This window comes from Diospyros lotus, chromosome 12, assembly GCF_014633365.1.
Source record: "Diospyros lotus cultivar Yz01 chromosome 12, ASM1463336v1, whole genome shotgun sequence".
Taxonomy (NCBI): Eukaryota; Viridiplantae; Streptophyta; class Magnoliopsida; order Ericales; family Ebenaceae; genus Diospyros; species Diospyros lotus.
Window position 1 is genome coordinate 33774363 of NC_068349.1, and position 23150 is coordinate 33797512.

Consider the following 23150-nt stretch of genomic DNA (forward strand, 5'->3'; position numbering starts at 1 on the left):
TCGTGTCGTATAACCCGTTTAATAAACATGTTCGTGTTATAGTTGAGGGTTTTGACATGATTAGTTAATCGTGTCATGTTTGTGTTTGTCATAATCGTGTTATACATGTGTCTCGACACGACACGATTATGATCCGGCAACCCGTTTTGCCACCCACTGGCAAGCATCACCACTTGGCTATCATCATCCTGGGGCAAGCCAATTTAGACATCCATAGAATATATATAAAGTTGGGTACTTGCCCATCATAGTAGATATCCTACTGAAGATAGCATCAACTAAACTGGACGACACCATGTGAAGATCAAACGTAACTTCTTGCATAAAATGTAAAAGGCACTGTAGAACTGTGCAAGAATTACAGTGACAAGACCAATAGCTCCTAGAGAAAACTTATTTACCTGTTCCCTGAGAAAACAATAATGGATATGAAAAAAATGCCCCATGGGACAGATCAGGTCATGAATACTATCACTGAACCACCAGGGCTGAATGAGAGAACCTGTTGAAAGCATTGGATGGGAATTCCCTAAACCCAGCAACTCTTAACAATGAAAATTCATCCCTGCAATCTCTCATAATTTCTTCTTCTTACCATATGAAGTCACCAAAGTGTGAGCCTCAATACTCTGCTGCAATCAGCACAGAGAAATCCTGCTTCACATTTGCAATCAACAACCAGGTGTAAAATAGACAAGAATTCTAAACAGCCTCATTGACCTCAGCTTGTGTTTTCTTGGCCTCAAGATCATCGAGATAATTCTGGTAGATATAAGAGGCAAAACCCCAAAAAGCAAGAAGCAAAGCAATTATTTTTACACCATTCATCTTGTCATGCAAGACTATCACAGAAGCAATAGGAGTAAGAGCCAAGGAGAGAGTACTAATGACGTTGGAGAACAGAGAAGAGACCACAAAAATCAATCCCACAACACCAACTGAACAAATTTGCCAAGCCACAGCCGTCCAAGCCAAAGTCATCAGATAAGCGACTCTCCCCTTACCAAAATCATTCATTTCTCCATGAAGAGTCTTCCATTCACCACTGGCAAAAAGGCCTACAATTGAAACACAAGTGGCTACCAGTGCTGTATAAATTTGCATTTCCAGAACCACAGAAAAAGTTTCTTTCTTGAGAACCTTTTGGAATGAAAGTTGCATGAGGGAAAGCAACAAAGAGTAAAGAGCAGAAGCTCCAAGTGTACTGAGGAAACCGAGAAAGTATTTCCATTTAGAGACTCCTGATGGTGCATCAGAATCCTCATTCACCGCAATGAGAGAAGCAGATAATGTAAGGACGATTATGGAATTCAGAATTAGTACGGTAACCTTCTGAGAATTGAAAAAGAAAGAAAAAACAGCATTAAATACTAATTGGGTTGCACAAATGAGGGAATAAGTAGAGGCAGAGAGGTACAATAGTCCAACAGAATAAAGCCAATTATCAAATGCAATGGTTACTCCAAGCACAAAGTAGAGTACGGAAATGGTGCCAATAGGAGTAGTGGAAGCAGTGAAAGGATCCTTTGAGAAACAGAGAAAAAAATATGGGGTGAGAAGAATTGGGAAAGCAGCAGTTTGGACAAGGGTAGCCATCCATTTACTCTTTCCACCTTCATCATAGTAAAATCTTCCGAGAATAACAGCAGCAGTTTGACCAGCAAGAAGAAAGAGGATGTTAAGGGCCACCAAAAGCCACCATTGCCAGCGTCTAAGCTTGAGGAATAGAGGCCGGTCAGTTAAAGTTCCATTGTTGATCAATATAGCTTCTTGGCTATCTGTAGGTGGAAATAACATAAATGATAAATGCATTACCATCTCTTGAGAGAGGAAGCTACAAATGTTATCTTTTCAAATTTGAAGGACATAGTGCAATTGAAGACAAAAAATAAAATAAAATCACAATTCATCTATTTAGCAGACACCAAAAGGAATAATTTCTACCATAAGCCTAAAGCTTATTGAACCATAGGAATCCATTGAAAATAGAGAAGTTTAAAGTGCTGTTGTTTCCATAGGTACATTCTACAAAGAGTATGTAACCAAATACAAACGTTATTACCACACATCCTAGAAGGGAGAGAATATCTTACACGCAGCTTCTTGGTACCAAGTAATCCAGAGGTGGCTAGCATCAGAAAGATCTTAAATCTTACCTTGAAATGCAAATACACACTCCACGCATGGAGTACTAGTTTCGCAATTGCAAAATATTCACCTTATACTAGATATAACATCACATAATCGAATGAAAAAACCAAGCTGCTGTTGCTCTGAAACACAAGTAGTAGCCTTTGCTTGGGTCCGGAAACATGTTAAGAGGCAGGATCCCAGTGACCCTGCCCAATTTATCAAACCAAGACAAGGGTACTGATGTGGAAATTTAAGCTCACAAAGAAAGCTAGAATCAGACAACGCTTCACTAACATAGGTGTTTTTTGTAGTCTAAATTGAACTAGCTCAAGACTATAATTTCACTTTTCACATTCACTAGTCACAAAAATTGAGAAAAACAACAAACTACAAACATCAAGTACAGTTCTAATCACATGCATGTAAAGAATTTTCCCTAAAAGCAGCAATCGTGAATTTCAACAGAAAAGAGAAACAATTATTACCATCTCTCTGCAACTCTTCGCATTCAAAGAAGTATCATGCATAGCCTAATCCCCCTATCCTTTAGACTTAGATTACAAAATTGGATCTTCACTTGTGCAGCCACAAAAGAGAGCCAAAACCCAGTTTTGTATCGTCAATTTAATCTGAACCGAATTCAAAACAGACAATAACGTTTAAGAAAACGAAAACCCACAAATGATTCTGGGTTTTCAGAGAGAGAGAGAGAGAGAGAGAGAGACCTGTCATGTTGTGATGAAAGATGGCGGCCCTGCAAGTGTAACAAGAAAGGGCAGCTTTTGGGTGGGTTCTCGAGCAATAACGAGAAGAAGGAAAGGGATTCCCTGTCGCAAAAGAAGATCAAAAGTAGTTTAGGGATTCCCTAGTCCGCTGGATTCAGAGCCAATTGGCCATACTCTAGCCTTTAAAACTAGGTTACACGCAAATGGATATCATACAGAATAAAAGAAATAATATATATTTTTTAAAATAAGATACGAAAATGAGTAAATAAAAAATATAATAATTTTTTATTTAAAAACTAATCATTTAATCTAAAAATAAATATAAATTCTATAATATATCCAAATAAATATAAACATAAATTTATATTTTAATAATATAACTTTATTTTTTAATAATAACAAGCACAACAAATCTCTGCTGACACACACAAATCAATAAAAAACTTACAATACTAAAATCTAAAAAAATTATTTAAATCTCAATAACGCAACCACAAGAATTATTCAAAGACATACGTATATACATTCATACATAACTACATATATATATATATCTATAAATATTAGATACAATCTAACACCATGCATTCATTCACGAGTCACAAAATGTGTATATATATATATAAAATACAACATAAAATTGCAATAAATACATATAGAGAGAGAAACCAGATGATCGCTGATCGAAGAGCTAACTCAGCCAAAAGTTACAATTGTCGGTCGTTACTATCGAATCTGGACAAAATGACGAAGTGCGAACGAAAATCGGTACAAGAGTTGTAGTTGCAATTGCTAGACGAGAACAAGATTGGGATTAGAAAAGAAATAAGAAAGATATTGGCACAAATGTTTTAGGTTTTTCCTTTTGCATAATGGAGGAGAAAGAAGAGATTGAAGGCTTAAACATTGGGTTAGAGATTGAATTTTTGCAGCTCTAACCTCCTCTTAAATCCCTCATTCTTTTCTAATATTACAAAGAATCCCAAAATATTTTTTAAATTACAGAAACAACCTAAGAATGCTTGTTTTAGTGTTTCTTGTCTAAGTTTCATGGAAACAAAAATGAGAAATGAATACGATATGAAAATGAAATAAAAAAAATGTCATTTTTCAAAAAAGTAAGAAACAAAAACGTAGAAAAAAAACATAAATAAAAAAATATGACTTTTTTTATAAATATATTTTTTAATATAAAAAATTATAAAACAATTTATTCAATCTAAAAATAAATATAAATTTCATTATGCATTCAAACAAATTTTGGATACAAATTATAGAAAAGAAATTAAAATTTTGAGTTAGAAATAGAAAAAAATTCTTCCCTATTTGTATTTGTAGATAGAAATGTGTTCTTAAATTAAAAACATATTTTTAATATTTTTTTAATATTATGAAACAACTATGAAATATTTTTGAAATTGTAAAAGTAATCTAGAAATATTTCTTGACATTTCAAAAATGGAAATATTTTGAAAACATCAAAACAAAACTCCTGATAAATTTTCGTGCATCATAGTTATTGGTGTTTTAGTATAGAAAATATTTCAAAAATATCGACACTCTTGATATATTTTTGTTTATCATAAATTTAAAATACCTCAGTCTCCCAATTGAACTAAAACATGAATATCAAATTTTTTATTTTAGTAATCAATCAATTATTTTGATATATACCTTATTTTATAATAATTAATTAAAAATGACGCAAAAACTAACTAGAGTTTAAGGTCATCGCAAGAATTATACCTTCTCCCAAATTAGCTAAATAAATAAAAAAAAATGAGATATTAGGAGTTTATAAACTTCTACTTTACAAATAAAAATAATAAATTAAATATCTTAATAGAAGAGATCTTTAGAAAAAAAAATAACTATAAACTTAAATTATAAAAATAAATTATAGTAGTCTACGTATCCAGAATAATTCAAATTATATTAGATTTGAGTATAATTTACACGATAATATTTTTATTTTTATTTTTGCCTTATATTAAGAAATACTAAATTCCAAACATAGATGAAAATACAAGTTTGGATCCAACTTAAGAAATAAAGAAATTAATTAAATTCCAAACTAAAGAAATTTTTTATTTATCAATTTTGTTACACAGGTAGTCGAATTTTTTTGTTGAACTAATCCATCCTCAATGAAACTATACCTAGATATAAATAAACCTTAAATTTTAAGAATAATGCTAGTGTTACACCTTTGTGTCTATCTTGGGCTACATAAAGAAATATCAATGATAAAAATATCCCTCATAAGGCGCATAAAGGCGCGTGAGATACATAGAAGCGATAGGTATTTTGGTCATAATACCCCTTTATGTAACCCACTATATACAAAAATGATGTACATCTAGCATGAGTCAAACTTTAAACTACATTTGAGTATATATAAAGAAGTTGAGATAACATATTTATTATAAAAAATATTTATACGAACACGAACAAAAGATGAATAGAGATATATATATATAAAAAAAAAATTATGCATTGTTAGCCCCTTACATAATTTAAGTATTGATTTGATATTGCTGTGAAATTTTTATTATTAAAAAATTATTTTTCTAAAAATTTTAAGATAATTCATTGTTTATTTATTAAGTATCAGGGAAATATAAATAAGAAATGGATAAGATATAAAACAGAAATACAGAAATGATATTTTTAAAAAAAGTAAAAAATAAAAACATGAGAAAATGAATAAATAAAAAAATATAGAAATTTTTTTATAAATATAAATTTTAATAAAAAATTAGACTTATTTAATATAAAAATAAATATAAATTCCATATTAATATATTAAAACAAATTATGAAAAAAATTAAAGACAAAAAAAAAAAAAAGAAAGATGGAAGCACATTTCTAAATGAAAAATGCATTTATGATATTTTCTTAATATTATAAAACAATCTCAAAATATTTTTAAAATTATAAAAATCACTCCAAAATATTTTTTTAACTTTTCAAAAACTCCAAAATGATGCCCGTGAGACATTTTTGTGTGTCTTAGTTTATTTGAATAAAAGAGAATAAGTTTGGCTATCAAGTAGTAACTAGTATATTGTTCCTTTAAAAATAAAAGGCTCCAAATTTAAATTGTGAAAATAATATATTTGTAAAATAAGAAAGGAAGTTACAGACAAAAATAAAGCTCCACTAATCCTAGTAAAGTGAAAAACCTCGTGTCCTAACAGTGCTTATTTTTTGTCAAATAAAAATTGTTACACGAACACCTTAACTAGCGAGGGAGCCACTTGAACCCCCACGAAGCTTTTAATACACAAACTAGTCCTTAAAAGCAACTCAAAGTTTTAATAATTTAAATCAACCCAAACTCGAAATCTCCAGCACTCCACGTCCAGAAAATACTATTTAGGATAATATTTCAACGACCGTGTTACATGTATCGAGAATATGTACAAACTTGATGATCAAATCAGACTTCATTTGATGATGAAGTCTAGACTTCGTCCTAAATGAACCCAACCGAGCTTAATTCGTTAATTAAGCCTGGTCAGGCTTAATTCATAAAGTCCAATAGGGCTTAATCTACGAATTAAGCCCAATAGGGTTTAATTCATAGAGCCTAATCGGGTTTAATTCTCGAATTTAACCCGATTGAGTTTAATTCATAAAGCTTAATCGGATTTCATCTAGGATAAAGCTTTAGGCTTCATTTAGAGATGGCAATGATAAGGCGACAAGATGGTGCAACAACAAGATACATCGACGATCGACGAGACGCGTTGTGAGGTGATGTGAAGGCGGCGAGGCGCGTCGCGAGACGACGAGACAAGATGGAGCTTGCTGGAGACAATTATGGCTGAGAGAAGATAAGGTAGCCAAGCGCAGGGGTGGTGAATCTGTAAATTGAGTGAGGACATTTTTGTGATTTGACGTATTCGATCATCCTCTTAGTAACCCACTTATTTGTACAAGTAGCATTTTTCATATTTCAAACACCTGGTCTGGATGGGAAACGAATTTTGGTCCATGAATCAGAATTCATGGACATTAGTAATGATAAAATACTAATTTCACCCAAAAGCAAGCCAAAGAGCGAAATTGATAATTTCACCCCTTGTACTGTCACGGTCTATGAGTTTTAGACCAACAAAAATCAAGGTCCGGACTGCATATACAGATATGCATGTGTTGTGCAAACATGCATATGATTGAACTGACAGCATCTTGAAATTTACAAGAACAAGGGTACGCTTCACCAGACTCATTAATTTTATATCATCTCCAAGCAAAATTTCACCTAACAAAGCAGCAGACAGACCAAACATGTTTACCAAAAAGAAAGAAAGAAAGAAGAAAAAGGTGCAGTCACACTACTGGTTCACAAGAATCATACAGATAGACACGTGAGGACTAGTTCGACTATCACCATAACCGCACAACTTTAAATGCTGATTGAGAACAAGGGCTTTACAGATTGTAGGTCGAGAACGATTTGATGGCTCGAAAATCAACAGGAGCATCCTCCCGACTGTGGTTGTGACTGAGATGCACTTGCACTACTGGACTTGAGATTGACATCGACCATGTCTTCTTGTTTCGCTGAAGATAGTGTTTCCATCCCTGGTAAGGCTGCAGCAATCTTCCTAAACAGAGGCTGTACAGGATGTCCGTTGTTAGAGCAAAACAAGCCCCAATTACAAATAGATTATTAGTACAGCACCGACCGATGAGCGCGACCTGACTACTTAGAGGACTCACGCACAGAAGTGAGAGGAGACCATTTTTAAGAACCACAGCAATGGGGTTTTTAACAGGAAGTTGATACACATTAGGTGCTTGAACCTCCGGAAACTTTCAACAGAATGCGTGCAACGTGGCATCATGGATAAGAACATGAAGTATCATTGCTAGAAACTCAATGATTACAAGCAAAAGAGAGGCAAAACAACAGCAACAAAAGAAAGGGACTCACACACAGACGAAATTAGCAGTGTCATGCAAGCTACCATTACTTTTATCCACACAATGTTGTTCTGAGAAGATCTTACCTTTATATTGAAGCCGGCCTTTGCACTGGTTTCAATAAACATGACATTTAAATCATGAGCTTTGGCTTCTCCTTCCTCTATTGAAACTTGCCTATGGATCAATGTTTTAAGATTGCAAAAGTGTGAGCAAAGATTGAGAAAATTTGACAACAAAAGGAAAAAACAACAAAGCAGAAGCAACCTGTGCGTTATAGGTGATAGGTCATATGTCAATGTGGCTGCATTTTGCTTTAATGCCCAAGAATGATAACAACAGAGAATGTGCCAATTACATCTAATACAAATTCTTGGTAGATTTGGCTGTATAAGAAGTGGAAACAAAAACTTCTCTAGAAAGATGAGTTTCATGCTGAAATAAATTTAAGTTTTCATACATGCTCAGCTAGCTCAGCCAAAATTGAGCTCTATTTCTAGGCTTATCAAAAAATCATGCCCTTTTTTTTGATAAAAGATCATGCTCTTAACTATCAAAATGAACAAATTAAATCACATAGTGCCATGCCGAGCAAAAAAGGAAAAAAAAAACACATGGCGCCATCACAAATAGATGTCACGAAATCTGGCCACCAATTTGAATGAGCAACTCTTTTATGCAATTGTCAGCGTGCTTAGTTCACCATTTCTTCACATATGAAAGCTATGCATTCATCTTGTTTTGATCAGTTTGCCGTTTGGCCATTTCAGTTGGGAAGGATAAACCTTGATAATTTTCTTCCATTCTAAGTTAGTTTATTCATGTAGTTGTCTATTCTTCAAATCATGGGAATCAGCAGTGGAGGTAAGACTGTACCTATTGCCTCTCCCACATTTCACTATAAAGTGGAATCCTTGTTTTTGAACTAAAACGATTGCCCCATTAAGTACTAACACGATGAATATACGGCGTGATACTAGATTCAAGGAATTCAGGGTCTGTACCCAATTACAAAATAGAAGACCAAAGTAGATTAATGGTAGATCTGAGACCAAATCATTCTAATTCTTTTGATATGTTAGACTTCAACTGATATCAAAGGTAATCTATTCAGGAAAACTAATCACAAGATATATTCAGTTTTTTCACCCACCTTAGGGCGAGCTTCTCTACAATCAAACAATTACGGAACCTTTCTTTTTAATAGGAAAAGAGAATATATATATGTGTGTGTGTGCGCGCGCGCACGCGCGCTAGGAAAGTAGACAATCAACTCAATTCAGGATAACAAAGAATTGCTTAATAATTTACCTCTTATCCACAAGGTCAGTTTTGTTCCCTACGAGAACAATTATGACATCACTACCTCGCTCTGTGCGAACCTCCTCAATCCATTTTGAAGTGTTCAGGAATGATTGTCTGCCTAAAACGCCAAGAGCAGAAAATAATTAATACAACATAGAAGTATACAAGAATCTGTCACAAGAACAGGCAAGAGGCTTAGAAAACAATTTTAAAATCTTTAACACAAACATAAGCTTCAACTGTTCATGTAGGTGTAACCTCTAAACCCATTGTTTCCTGAATGTAAATAAATAATGATGAAAATGAGTAAACGAACGTATCAGATGAAAAAGAGAGAGGGAATGCATACTTGCAACATCATATACAATTATTGCAACAGAGGAATCCCTGATATAGCTTGGAATAAGACTCCTAAACCTTTCTTGTCCAGCAGTATCCCTGTAAACATACCCAAAAAAACCGATGAACTTCCAAAACTTGAGCAGTCATAACGTGTATATAGTGATTAAACGTGGGTTTGAACCAAATATCAAGTCAACAATCCCCAGAATATATTTCTCTGCAGTGAGATAATCATGATTATCAACTGAAAAATCAACATGTTTACATCTGAAGCTAGATTAGATACAACTTTACCAGCATATGCAAAAGAAGATTTTTCTTTTTTACCACCAGGCACCAGCTAACATCTATTTCTGGGAGGTTTGACCAATTCCTAATTACAGATAGAAAAATTCTATAGGCAAAGGAATAGTAGTATCACATTTCTCAATCCAGACTATCAAAAATTAGGATATCAGTGACAAAACTGTGACATAAAGCAAAGCTGGGCACATGAAAGACATGGCAAAACTTCCAAAGTAAATGAACATAAATCTTCTAATGATTTGAATCAAAGATCCTTCTACAAACCCAAAATGAAAAGGATATACGTTTAATCACATAAACTAAGATACAATAGTTCATACAAACACCAACATAATTCTTTAGTCTCTGGAGTTTGACTGGGTGTTTAAATAAACAATTCCTAGAGGTAGTAGAATCGATGATACAAATAAGATCAGGACAAAAGGATTGAACCATGTATATTGGAAAAAGGAGAACATTCATACAATAGAGAAGGTCACATACAAATTCAATCTTAGCAGTAATATTGCACAATGGAATTTAAAACTAGAGGTTTTAGAAAAATCCACTTACAAACACCATATACTGACTCAAAATACTATTTTCAGTATGCATCTCATACTTACTATCTACAGAAGATCTGAGCAGAAAATAACGAGACAGACTTGGACCCCTTGGTCAAAGGTTCTTATAAGATTTATCCCAAAACACTTCCAACACTTCATTTTAGTGTTTCTATGAAATAAAAGGTGCAAATATTGACATTAGGCTTTCCATTTTCTACTGAATTTCTTTTGTGGCTTTGGTGGGCCAATGCAGAAGCTAACAAATTTTAATGACCAGAAGCAGCTTGTTATGTGCTCTATCAAGCAATATTCTAATTGACAGTATCAGTTTCACTTAAATAAAAATGTGACTAGCACATGTATGCATGGGCATTTTCCCCCAAAAGAAATGCATCAACTTACCAGAGCTGTAACCGAACCGTGCGATCTTCAAGATACATTGTTTTTGATAGAAAATCAATACCGATAGTAGCCTGATGCACAAATTTAGTGCTCATGAAGTTAGAGAAAAGAGAACAATGAAAGACAACATTTCAAGCTTAATTAACAAGATATGCAAAAGAAAATGAAGTATTATTCGTATTCCTGCAAATAATATCCTTAAATCAATTTATTTGGAACAAGAAATACAAGTAGCACAAAACTCAACCTTCATCATAACGGGGGCACATGCAATGAAGAAAAAAGTGAAGTCATAATTCAAAAGAAAAAAAAATATTATACAATGAAGTTTGCATGATATATCCAGAGGATATTTTTGGCATAATGGATAAAGCAACAGTAAATTTTTCAGGATGCCTAGCATAGGTTGTTACAATGTGGGAGGCTCCCAGACTATAACAATCTATGCTAGTGTTAGGATTGTGGACATTTTCCCTAATAATGTTTCACATGCATGACTTCTGAGTCACTGATGTTGTGTTATTTTTTATTTCCATGGTCATGACTTCCATTAAACATTCTTGGGTGTTAAAGATGTTTTTTTACTATATATATTTTCTCAAACTCTCAAACTACCAAACCACGAAACCTCCAAATTCTCACTGATACCATCCTCCAAGAGTTGTGGTTAGCTTTCACCTGTTTTATTGTAGGTTACTGGGTGTAACAATTAGGCTAACTTACTGGGTAGGACATTTGCCAGATGCACTAGTTTCCTGCAGTTCAGTAAGTAATCTCCAAACCTCTGTGCGTTATTTGATGACCCATTTGTGGCTAACACATTCACAGCCCTAAGCATGTGATTTTCATGTGCCCCGACAATCAAGTGCATACAGAGAAACAAGGAAAACTTCTGTAACAGTCTCTAGGCAAGCACATCAGTGGAACCACTTGGGTAAATCTGTCAAAAACCACCAAAGAGGAATAATACTGCCAGGATACTTAAGGCTTAAGAAAAAAATATAATCTTTCCAGGATAACCCCAATGTTCCAAAAGTTATTAATTGTTTGAATGGGGCAACTTGAATGGATAGCATTTTAAAACATAGTTACTACTAGTCAGTTCTTCTATACTCCAATATGGTTATACTTATCCTAGGACTACTCAACAACTGGAACTGAATCTTCTGCTAACAAGAAACCTGCATTTATGTATTCTAAGAGCAATCATCATATTTCTGAATGTCCTCAAAGACAAAGGGGTCAGATCTAGCTTTTCCACTTGACATTCCATTTATGTGGCAGTATTATTCCAAGCACATTAAGCACAACGTAAGAAATGTCATAAGCTGCAAATTTTCATGGTGGAACAGGGCTCAAATTCAAAAGAAATGTTGAAGAAAACTATTTTCAATAATGTTCACTAAATTAAATAAGTAACCTAATTTGAACGTGATAGATTATAATCACTTCCCATTAAAGGAAGCATAACTACTGATCCTTACAGACGCATGAAGCTCACGTGGATGAACTTCTGCATCTTACTATCATTGGAAACAGCAAAATTCAAATTTATGATTCCCTTTTTCACGCATTTTCCCATCAGGCAAGCAGTGGCAATTCAATCGACATTCAAACAGGCCGTGGAAGACTATTCATTGTCACCACATCGCACGAATCTCGGATTGAATAAGAAAGAAGATTAAGATCTAGCGCTTCAAATAACACAACTCGTCCCCCTAGTTACAGCCGTAAAACACGAACAAGCAAAACGCGAGCGAATATATTGGAGAACCACACGGATCAGCTCTAATTCAGAAATAGAGTAGTCCGCGCTTCACATCCACTAGATGCGAGCGTAATTTGCTGACCTGATAGGTGTTGTCGAACTTATCGTACATGAATCGAGTGATGATGCTGGTTTTCCCGACGGATTGATCTCCCAAGAACACGAGCTTGTACTTGGCGAGGGCTGAAACCGGAGCCATCGGTAGGATCGATCCAAAGAATCCGGCGGATCTGATCGAAAGGTGCCGATATCTAGCCGGGAAATTGATCGGAGGTGTCGCCGATTATTTCGATGCGCCACCCCCACCCGCGCTCTCCGCCGAGCATATATATGCTTTTCCTCGGTCTCGGTACGGTAAACTCTGAGACAGATTTAAGATTTTGTAAGAAATTATTTTTTTCTAAATGCCAAATAAATAACTATATTTTAGTTTTAAGGCAACTTAATTAGTATTATTATTATAGATATTTTAATTCTATTAATAATATTAATTCTATCCCTAATTAAAATAACTTTACATGACGATAAATATTCTAATTTAAAAATTTTTACAAAGACAGTTATAGTTTATATATTTTTAAAATAGAGATATGTTCTCGACGGGAGCTAGCAAGGGAAGGTAGAGAGAGGGGAAGACGTGGGACCCATGCCCGCCCTCTCACATTTATTCGTGTCAAACAAATGTTATGTTGTCTGACGCGAGTAATATAATATTTTTCTTTTAAAATATGGTGATGGATTTATTCTAAATCTTAAAGTATATTAACTAATTCAATCCTAAAATTAAATACGATAACTTTTATTTTTTATAATCTTTTTTGTCACTAATGTTATTAAAAAGGTATTAGTAAATATCAATCCATGTAATTTGGGACAAGGAAACCATTATCTTTTTACAAATGGTCCAAAACATATAAATCTTAAGAGACATTTCTAAATTATATGGCCCAAATCATATAAATCTTATTATTTATACAAAATATATTTTAAAAGAAAAAAATCATAAGATCTAGATATAATTTATTTAAAAGAATATCAACTTTAAAATACATGCAATGAGACAAATGCTAGTTTGATTCGAATTTGGGTTTTGAGTTAAGCATAAGAGTTTGATTTCTTTTGTACTTCTTTTTATTCGCATAACAAAATTTTGTTGAGTTGTGTTATTTGTACAGAAAGAGATTTACAAGGGTGTTGAAACGACGAATTTCCCCATCTAATAAATTATCCAAATGACCCAAACCCCCTTTCTCTCTTTCTTCCTCTGTCTCACTCTCGCTCTTCCTATCGCAGACATCGTCGACCCCAACCCTCTGGCCACCTACCTGCCTCTCTCTGAACACCGTAGCCCCAGCCACCAGCCACCTCTCTCACGACCACCGTCTGTTTGTCTCTCTCTTTCTCTCTCTCGTTCTAACCATCTATAATCTGGCGACTTCTTGGTCTTTAATCTGACATGTGCCTCTTGGGTGTTCAACGTTGTGGCTTATGCTCCAACTTGTTGCCAAAAGAAGCCCATGATGATGAACCCACAAATCATTGAAGAGAACACTGAGGAAGTTGTCCCAATCCTGGTTTCACCACCAAAATTCGAGGTTGAGGTGAACACGGATGCGAGTGATCAAAATGGGCAACCCTGTTTTCGCATTATTTTCAAGAAATACCTTGCGCGCACAGTGGTGAGTAGTGACTAGTGACTAGTGAGTATTATATCTTCATCATCCATATACGTACATACTCCCTTGGTTTAATCTTATATCTCTTCTTTTAGACCATTCCGAAGTGGTTTATGAAGAAGGCTGGGCTATCGCGAAAGAAGGGAATGGTGCTGAGGAACAAGCAAGGGAAAGTGTGGCCCATTAAGCTGACGGCAAGATCATACAATAGTGGTTGGAGGAATAGGACTGATATGACTTGTGGGTGGTCTGAGTTCCGAGCGGCCAACAACATCCAATATGGAGACACCTGTTCGTTCAAGTTCCTCCAAACTGATGAAAATCTAATCCGTGTCCAAATTTGCAAGGCACGTCAATCCAGTAACAAGTGAGAAGAACACTAGAAGAAACCTCCACCTCCACAGCACCAGCCACCAAAGTATGCCGCTTATCGTTGGTGGTTTGCTTAAAGAAGTTGGTTTTCGGCCAATGAATGCATCGGATATCTATCTATCTATCTATCCATCCATATGTAAGATAACTTTGTTCGTGTAAAATGCATTGGTGGTCGGTTGGTTTCATTGGTCGCCAGTGGAGAACGACATCTTTGTCAAGTGCGAGAGAGGCTTTTGGGCAAGGGTTTGTCCTATCTCTTTTTTCATTTAGATTAGATTCACGAGGGAAGATAAATCGCGAGAAATTGCTTTGCTTTACACATGAGATATCGCTAATTTCTCACGATATCTCAGCCCTGTAAAGCATTATGTAAGAATGTTTCAGTACAAATTGCACATTACCAAATTATGTAAATTTACATGACTTCAATTTTAATGAGTGTGAACATTACAAGATTTATTTGAGATATTTGCAATAAATTTTCCAAAACCCTAAACCATAGTCTAATTTACACATAAATTTTCCATCACGTAGCAACTTCTGTTCAATTACAGTAGTGAGCTTCATAATGAAGAATTTAATTGTAGCCCTTAAGCTCTCATATTTTCGATTAGGCTGCCCATGAAAGCCCCATGCACTATATAGTGTCTTATAATCATTAATTGGGTGTAATTTCTCTCAGGAACAACATGCTAAATTTAGAATAATAAACAACACTTGAAGGCATCCTCTAAAAACCCAAAGTCTTGTCCGGGCAAGCTACCTAGAGGTTAAGAACCTACTCTGGCAACTCGCTGTAAGGCTTACCTTCTCTTAGAGGACTCCTTAGGCCACTTAGTCATTCGGGGGGGATTCCTCTTAACCCCATTCGAATTATACCAAGGACCACAGTCCTCACACATTGCACGCATGTTTATCCTCGACATCTAGTAAAAATACTATGACTAGCCCCTATCTCGTCGAGAAATGTACATCTTTTATATTTATTAATTGCATTCTTTATTTATTGCGCACCTGATGAAACATCTATGAATTCCCTCGTATAGCTATTTTCCTTCACATTCTAACTTAAGCATCGGAAGACATACGCAAGTGAGAAATCCATGTGTGCCTTCTAACTTATTTTTGTGAGCACAATTATGCCCTAGACACACAAAAAATTATCCTTAGATGTTAATCCTCTACAGAAAATGCACTTGAGGGCTTATTCGAGGCTCCCACCAGGCAATCGAAGATCAAAGTCACCTACTACACATTTTCATGAGCAGACACCTACCAGTTATTCTTCTCGCTCTGCCAGGGGTGCATCATTCTTGCATCATAAATCTTAATTGTTGTATTTTGACAATAATAGTTGGATTCCTAGATAAATTTAATCTCTATATTAATTAGTGCTTAGAAACTGCCTCCTAATTTAATTCTCATAAACGATAGACCTCTTGGCAAGATTTGACCCCAAAGAGGATTTACAGAAAAAAAGACCCTTTTACCATTTCTATTTATTAATGGCAATGAAGCTTTATCGAGGATGCCATATTGAAGGTGTTAAGCTATCAAGAGACTATTGTCCTATTAATTAATCATTCGATGTTGCAATTGATTTATTAATCTTTTGAAAGGACAACAGAGAAAATGTGAAACTAGTTCAAAAAAATATTGAGACATGCGAGGTGGTTAATTCATACACAAAACTCTGTTCAGTTAACTCTAATTAACATAAAAGTGAAAAAAAAAAAATCCAAATGTTCTATTCTAGTGTAACTAATACAGGTTTCAAATTATACACATATTCTCTTTGAAAAAGCAAAAGGTATTAAACACGATGCTTCAAGACTATGTTCAATCTTCTAAACAAGTAAGAAAACAAAAGATAAGGAAAACAATAATAGAATCATTATTATTTTATAACACTGCATGATTTTGAATGATAGTACATGATTTCAAGTCAAGCATATTAATCGTGAATTAGTTACTAAACAAATTAAAATTGCATAATAAATCAAGATAGCTATACTTGAAGCTTCTTTGAGACTTTGAGATCCACAAGATAGCTATATTTTGAAAGATAATACATGATTTAAATGTTTTTTTCCTATAGATGCATGATATTAGAAAAATAGTGATCAAAACTATATGAACAGATTAGTGCTTATTTCAAAGTTTGAGATAATTTTTTCCTTGGTCTGGCCACAAAGTTTGGCCTTCTAATGACCCTTGAGATTGCTGAACACATAGTCCTCCAACATCAAAATGTCATTTAGAGGGTGCGTGCTATTTCTCCGTGATTTGCACAAGCACCTAAAAGGACCAAAATGCCCTTAAGAGTTGGCTGCCTGAATTTTCCTAGAAATGCTGCTGGAGCATAAGGTTTAGCAAAAAATTCTGCTCTGTTAGCCACTTTAACCCATTACCTGACTTTTAGAATTTTATAGGTTTGGCACTTAATACTAAGCATTTTTTGGAGTGATTTCCCATTTTTTAATATTTTTTTATCCTACATTAATGACCATTTTACCCTTGGGAGTTGCCACTGAAGCAAATCTAGTTTCAGTATAACTATGCTCTGGCAGCAAACCTACAAATGGGTTGTACATTTAGGAATGGGAACTAACATCAAATCAAGTGGCATAGATACACAAGCAAGCAAGAACAGTGAGTTAACCATTTGAATTGAGACAACCTTTTCCTCATTATATATATATAAAACATACAGGTTGCAATGCAGATTTAATTTGTACATAAATCTCTGCACAGTATGAACACAGAATCTGCAGAAGCAGTTAAAAGAAAAAATAAAAAAACAATTCACGGTAAAGAAACATTTTGATGCTCCAAACAAGTGCTTAAGCAGATAGCATAAGAGATTATGTAGTAGATATGTGATAATTACTGAAAAACTAGATAAATGGAGGCATCTTGTGCTCTGTTTTATTCATATCAAAGATAACAACTTACAGCAATGAATGTTTTGGCTTTCCAATCAAAAGAAGAAAAGAGTATATTCTATTCTATGCAAAAGAAGAAAAGAGTACATTCAATTACTAACAAGGGCACCTCTTCTGTTCATCTTCGGAGATCAAGTCCACAAATCAAAATGAAGTCCCTCATCTTCGAGCTCTCTGTGTGAATGAAATCTGAGGAAACTGAACTTGGGATCCCTCTGTGTCCTCAAACTCATTCCAACTCGGATCATCAATCAATTCGAGAGATCTGTTGCTATCTCGGGCTTGTTGATTGTCCAACGTCGAATGGCATCCCGATGCATATTCTTGCTCATTTAACCCAAAATATTCTTGCGCATTTGCCCAACAGCTTTGCCCATCCGATCCCATGTTCAGTTGAGAAGAAGCATTACAGACTTGATTGTACGGTGAATCCTGATGTGCTTGAGCCTGCTGATCCTCCAACATTGAACACCCTTCCTGTTGAAGATGCTGATCAGGGCATTGCGATTGCTCCTCCTCACATTCTTGCCAGCGTCCTGATGCATAGTCCAAGGTCAACTGGCATCCCGATGCATATTCTTGCTCATTTAACCCAAAATATTCTTGCGCATTTGCCCAACAGCTTTGCCCATCCGATCCCATGTTCAGTTGAGAAGAAGCATTACAGACTTGATTGTACGGTGAATCCTGATGTGCTTGAGCCTGCTGATCCTCCAACATTGAACACCCTTCCTGTTGAAGATGCTGATCAGGGCATTGCGATTGCTCCTCCTCACATTCTTGCCAACGTCCTGATGCATAGTCCAAGGTCAACTGGCATCCCGATGCATATTCTTGCTCATTTAACCCAAAATATTCTTGCACATTTTCCCAACAGCATTGCCCATCCGATCCAATGTTCAGTTGAGAAGAAGCATTATAGATTTGATTGTATGGTGAACCCTGTTGTGCTTGAACTTGCTGATCCTCCAACATTGAACACCTTTCCTGTCGAAGATGTTGATCAGGGCATTGCAAATGCTCCTCCTCACATTCTTGCCGATGTCCCGATGCATAGTTGATTAGTGGTTAATTTTGTAAAAATTTTATTATAATTATACCCTTCTTTTGATCTTAAAAATGGTTTAAATTAGATATTAATATATATTTTATGGTTATATGCAAGTTTAAATTGAAAAATGAATGAAATGAAATTTTAAAGTAAAATTTAATAATAATAATAATAATATATAAAATTATATATAATACATATATATCATTATATGCATGCATGTAATATATATATAATATAATCTAATATATATATGTGCCATGTATAATACATATATATAATATATAATTTATTAATAACATTAAATTATTATTATTTTTTTTTAGGCATGAAGAATTCAAGCCCATGAAGAAATCAAGCCCATGAAAAATTCAAGTCCATGAAGAAATCAAACCCATGAAGAAATCAAGCCCATGAAAAATTAAAGTCCATGAAGAATTCAAGCCCATGAAGAATTAAGGCTCAATTTGAACAATCCATGGAAGATATTATTTGGAGAAGACCCAAGGATTATTTTTAATCCTAATGAAGATTAAAAACCAATTTATAGAAATCTATTTTTATTTTTTATGTGAGAGCCTTATTAGGTGTGTTTTTTAGCTAAAATCCATTTAACTATTAGGTGGATATTATAGCTAAAATCCATTTAACTTTATGAGTGCTTTATTAGGTATGTATTTTAGCTAAAATCCATTTAAATATTAGGTGTGTATTATAGCTAAAATCCATTTAACTTTAAGTGTGTGAGTGCCCATTAGATATAATTATGTCTAGTTGAATAATTGAAATTGTGTGATTTGTATTGCATCTTGTGGCCTATAAATAGATCACTTGATTGCATTTGTAAGTGTGATTATTATTCTTGAATAAAAGTTTAGTTGTTTCCTTATAATTCTCTCTTTGAGAATTGTTCTTGTTCTTTCTCATTTTCTTTAGTACTTTCTCTTATAATCTTACTTTTTTTTCTTTTTTCTTTTAAATTCTTATGTCATTTATTATTACTTTATTATTCACTGCCTAAATGGCCGGTTAATTTGTGCCTTTAAATTTCTGCAATTTTAATTCTTGTCATTTAATTATTCACCGCCTAAATGGCCGGTTAGTTTATGCCTTTAAATTTCTGCAATTTTAATTCTTGTCATTTAATTATCCACCGCCTAAATGGCCGGTTAGTTTATGCCTTTAAATTTCTTGTCATTTAAATTCTGTTATTTAAATTACGTCATTTAAATTTCTGTCAATTAACTTTTAAATAAAAATGAGTAGTTAAATCTAATCTTGGGTTAAGGCAAGGACAGTGTCCAACACCAATGATTCCCAAAGAAAGCTGCGCTTTAAATAAGTAACATTAATTTAAATTTCAGTATGAGTGTGTATTAATTATTAAAAAATTACTAGGTTTGGATTGGAGCGTAAGCCTAACTTAAAGCTTTCATGCCATGTATGAGAGTTACTAGAACTGGAAACGCTATCATACCTAAACCCAGATGATTAATTTAATTATTTTGTGTATTAATTGCAATTGGATTTATGGTGGTTGCTTAAATTAGAATCCCGCATATCATGTATGGGGATTGCTTAACCTAGAACTATCATCATCTCTAATTGCATTTAATAACAAACCCTCATATCTGAAATTAAATTAATGTTGCTAATCTTTTATGCTAAAATTTGAGAATCAACGGGTTGGTACTGAAATTGTCTTAACTCAAGCACTATCCAAATTCATATTTTTACGTTTAATGTTTATTTCAATTTCTGCCTTACTTTATTTTCTAGTATCTGTTGTCTAAAAAAAACTCATAAAAAAATCTTGTTGCCAATTTGTCCAAATGCGTGTGCGTGTGTGTGACATTCTTTTTCTTTTGCCATAAATAAATCTCTCAGTGAACGATCTGGATTCATCCAGAAAATATAAATTTAAATCTGGACTACAACTGCACTCGTACACTGACGAGTATAAACCTCTCACTAAAATAAAAAAATATAAAAGTTTTATTATGATTTGTTCTTATTATGTTTTAATTGCAGAGTGAGAGTGCAGTCAATAGTCCAACGTCAAATGGCATCCCGATCCGTATTCTTGCCCAGACCCCTTTCCCCCATTGTACCGTATGCCGCATACTACCCATTCTTGGAACTGTGCAAGAAAAACATATAAACTGTCAGCCATAAAGTAAAGTCATATACATAAAATACGTGCTCATAACTAAAATGAACAGATAATAAACGCTAAGAATTAAGGGCAGACTTCTTCTAAAGCATAAAAATAATGACATCTGAGGGCATAACGATCCCTGTTTTCCTTTACATGAACAGACCAGGCCTCTTATATAACATGTTTCTAATCTAAGTTTCAAATACAGATAACTTAAAACTCAATTGTTCAAGGGTGAGACTTACTGTTGGATGCGGCGGCTTGTATTCATGCATTATCCAATCCGTTTTGATGCACTCTCTACGGTCATACTTTTGGTCCTTGTAGGTACAAAACTTAAGAGTCTTCTTAAAACCAATTATACGACATCTCTTATTACGGATTGGCTTATCACCAGTGATGGCCTTCCACCATCCTCCACGACTGGAATTTTCCTTGCTTTTAAGGTGCCGTTTGGGATTCTTCGCGGTTTCAAATTTAGATTTAGACTTTTTCTCCCGTCTCACAAAATAGTACGTCTCGTACCGATCCATTCCATAATTATGACCACCTGTTGTAGGAAAGAACACCCATAAATATGATATAAGTTCACAATATATATATACACAGATAATTAAGAAAGAAAGCAAAGGATTAGAGACATACTTGCGTATAAGCAGGGTTGGTGATCATAGACATCCATCTCCACGATAGCATTGTTGGGCAGTGGAAGATTGTGAACCTTTCTTATCAAGAATTTATGCAAAATTTCTCTCTTCGTTGGTTTGAATACAACACCAGGGGACAGCAACGGAGAAGAAGAAGAAGACAACGACGACAATGGATCCGTCATCATCTTGTTGTGTATGCTCGTTTGTTCGCAAAGAGAAAGAGTTGAGCGATTGATCAAAAGGGGTTCTCTCTCTCGACTCTGTAACTCTGTTCAAGAATAACTATCATGTATTATAATTCTGATGAGGTTGGTTTGCTTTTGCTATATACATATATAATAGGTTAATCTCAAAAAATATAATCCAATAATATCCATACTTTCAGATCTCTTACTGGGGTTGACGGGCACTCGTAAGTGTTTTTCTGCTTTAGATTTCTTGTAGCTTTCTCACAATTATTGGTTTGGTGTTTATTTTCCCATGCTCTAACTTGGTATTTATAAGCCTCTTGGTTGGCATTTATCCAAATCCTTTTTTGCGTTGGGTCTTATCAAATCCTAATCAAATAATAATACACATGTTATAGTTTTGATTTGTCCTCAAGATTTTACAACATCAATCCTAATCCAATATCTTGTTTTCAATTTTGAATTAGTTAGTTATCCAATATCTTTAATTAGACAGCCCATATATCTTGTTCAAATAATAATCCAATAAAAATACCACCGGAAAACCAAAGAAAATACTACTATTAGCTCAACCTAGTGTTTACCTAAGGTTTAATGATCAACACCGAAACATATTAATAATCTTTTATTTTTAAATTAATCGAGTTCAAGACTGAAACAACTACAAGTTCCATTTATTATTTGTGTTTCAAAAAATTATTTTCCAAATCTAAAATCAAATAAATCACTATTCAGTGCATAAATTTGAGAAATAGCTTTCAAAAATGTGTACTTAATAATCTTTTATTTTTAAATTAATCGATACTCACTCGAGACTGAAACAATCTTTTATTTTTAAATTAATCGATATTCACTGGAGACTGAAACAACTACAAGTGCCCATTTATTATTCGTGTTTCGAATAATTATTTTCTTAATCTAAAATCAAATAAATCACTATTCAGTGCATTAATTTGACAAACTGCTTTAAAAAATGTGTACTCAAAACATTTCAATTCTAAAAATAATAATAAAAGGTAAAGGGCGACGAAATACTTGGGGGAGCATAGATCCGGAGATTCCCTTTCAAACTGCTGCTGAATCCATGGGCATGGCTGGGCAGACATCCCGGGTGATTCTTCTTGGCTTGCCTTGGCCAGTAACCAGTCGTTTTGGCTTTTGACCAGTAGAACGAAGGGGAATTTCGTCGCCTGAAGGCAGTTGCGGAGGATGCTGTCATGGAAAAGGATAGGGTCATATTGGTTTCAAAGACAATTCTCTCCAAAAACTTAAAATTAAATGAAATCAATAGTGTCATTAAATTTTAAGGAGAAGAGGAAAACAAACCTGGAAGGAACAGGATTGCTCTCTGGCAAACTACAGCAAAGTAGCTCACCTGTGGAACCAGGATTTCATTTCCAACACAATGTGGGATTTGATCAGAACAAGTATGAGAGAGGAGAAACCTACAAATAACATCAGCCATGGAAGGCAACTACGAGAAGCTCATTCCGCCACCAGGACTCAGATTTCACCCAAAGGATCACCAGGCTTCGAAGCATTATCTATCCATCGAAGAATCAACAGACACCACCTCCAACCTGGTCCTGGGCTCATCGTGCGCCGGATTCTGCTTCCCCGGATCCGCCGTCAGCCACGCCTGC

The 23150-nt window shown here is 34.5% G+C and overlaps 3 protein-coding genes across 4 annotated transcripts; 1 reads left to right on the forward strand and 2 right to left on the reverse strand.

Annotated features, from left to right (window-relative positions):
- Window positions 1–300: 300 nt before the first annotated feature.
- Window positions 301–3028, reverse strand: LOC127813924 (probable purine permease 11). 2 transcript variants are annotated; one of them, XM_052355060.1, is made up of 3 exons: window positions 2859–3028; window positions 2619–2762; window positions 301–1778 (listed from the first exon to the last, which is right to left on the reverse strand). In XM_052355060.1, exon 3 carries the CDS (start codon window positions 1594–1596, stop codon window positions 703–705), a length of 894 nt encoding a protein of 297 aa, XP_052211020.1. In that variant the 5' UTR covers window positions 1597–1778; window positions 2619–2762; window positions 2859–3028; the 3' UTR covers window positions 301–702. The 2 variants fall into 2 exon arrangements, with proteins under 2 accessions (XP_052211020.1, XP_052211019.1); XM_052355059.1 differs by lacking the exon at window positions 2619–2762.
- A 4057-nt stretch (window positions 3029–7085) lies between these two features.
- LOC127787455 (ras-related protein RABH1b-like) lies at window positions 7086–12818 on the reverse strand. Its single transcript, XM_052315510.1, has 6 exons — window positions 12547–12818; window positions 10697–10767; window positions 9451–9539; window positions 9108–9219; window positions 7883–7973; window positions 7086–7488 (listed from the first exon to the last, which is right to left on the reverse strand). Exons 1-6 carry the CDS (start codon window positions 12661–12663, stop codon window positions 7342–7344), a joined length of 627 nt encoding a protein of 208 aa, XP_052171470.1. The 5' UTR covers window positions 12664–12818; the 3' UTR covers window positions 7086–7341.
- A 1166-nt stretch (window positions 12819–13984) lies between these two features.
- LOC127787622 (B3 domain-containing protein REM9-like) lies at window positions 13985–14511 on the forward strand. Its single transcript, XM_052315683.1, has 2 exons — window positions 13985–14143; window positions 14236–14511. The coding sequence occupies exons 1-2, from the start codon at window positions 13985–13987 to the stop codon at window positions 14509–14511; spliced, it is 435 nt and encodes a 144-aa protein (XP_052171643.1).
- Window positions 14512–23150: the final 8639 nt, after the last annotated feature.

What these genes read in the sequence shown, in the direction of transcription:
- LOC127787455 (XM_052315510.1), bottom strand. Translation starts at nt 12,663, where the DNA reads ATGGCTCCGGTTTCAGCCCTCGCCAAGTACAAGCTCGTGTTCTTGGGA. An exon ending in AATTGTATATGATGTTGCAA is followed by an intron (nt 9,220 to 9,450) that starts GTATGCATTCCC and finishes TTGGCGTTTTAG; the next exon opens with GCAGACAATCATTCCTGAAC. An exon ending in AGGCCGGCTTCAATATAAAG is followed by an intron (nt 7,489 to 7,882) that starts GTAAGATCTTCT and finishes CATCCTGTACAG; the next exon opens with CCTCTGTTTAGGAAGATTGC.
- LOC127787622 (XM_052315683.1), top strand. Translation starts at nt 13,985, where the DNA reads ATGATGAACCCACAAATCATTGAAGAGAACACTGAGGAAGTTGTCCCA. An exon ending in AATACCTTGCGCGCACAGTG is followed by an intron (nt 14,144 to 14,235) that starts GTGAGTAGTGAC and finishes CTCTTCTTTTAG; the next exon opens with ACCATTCCGAAGTGGTTTAT.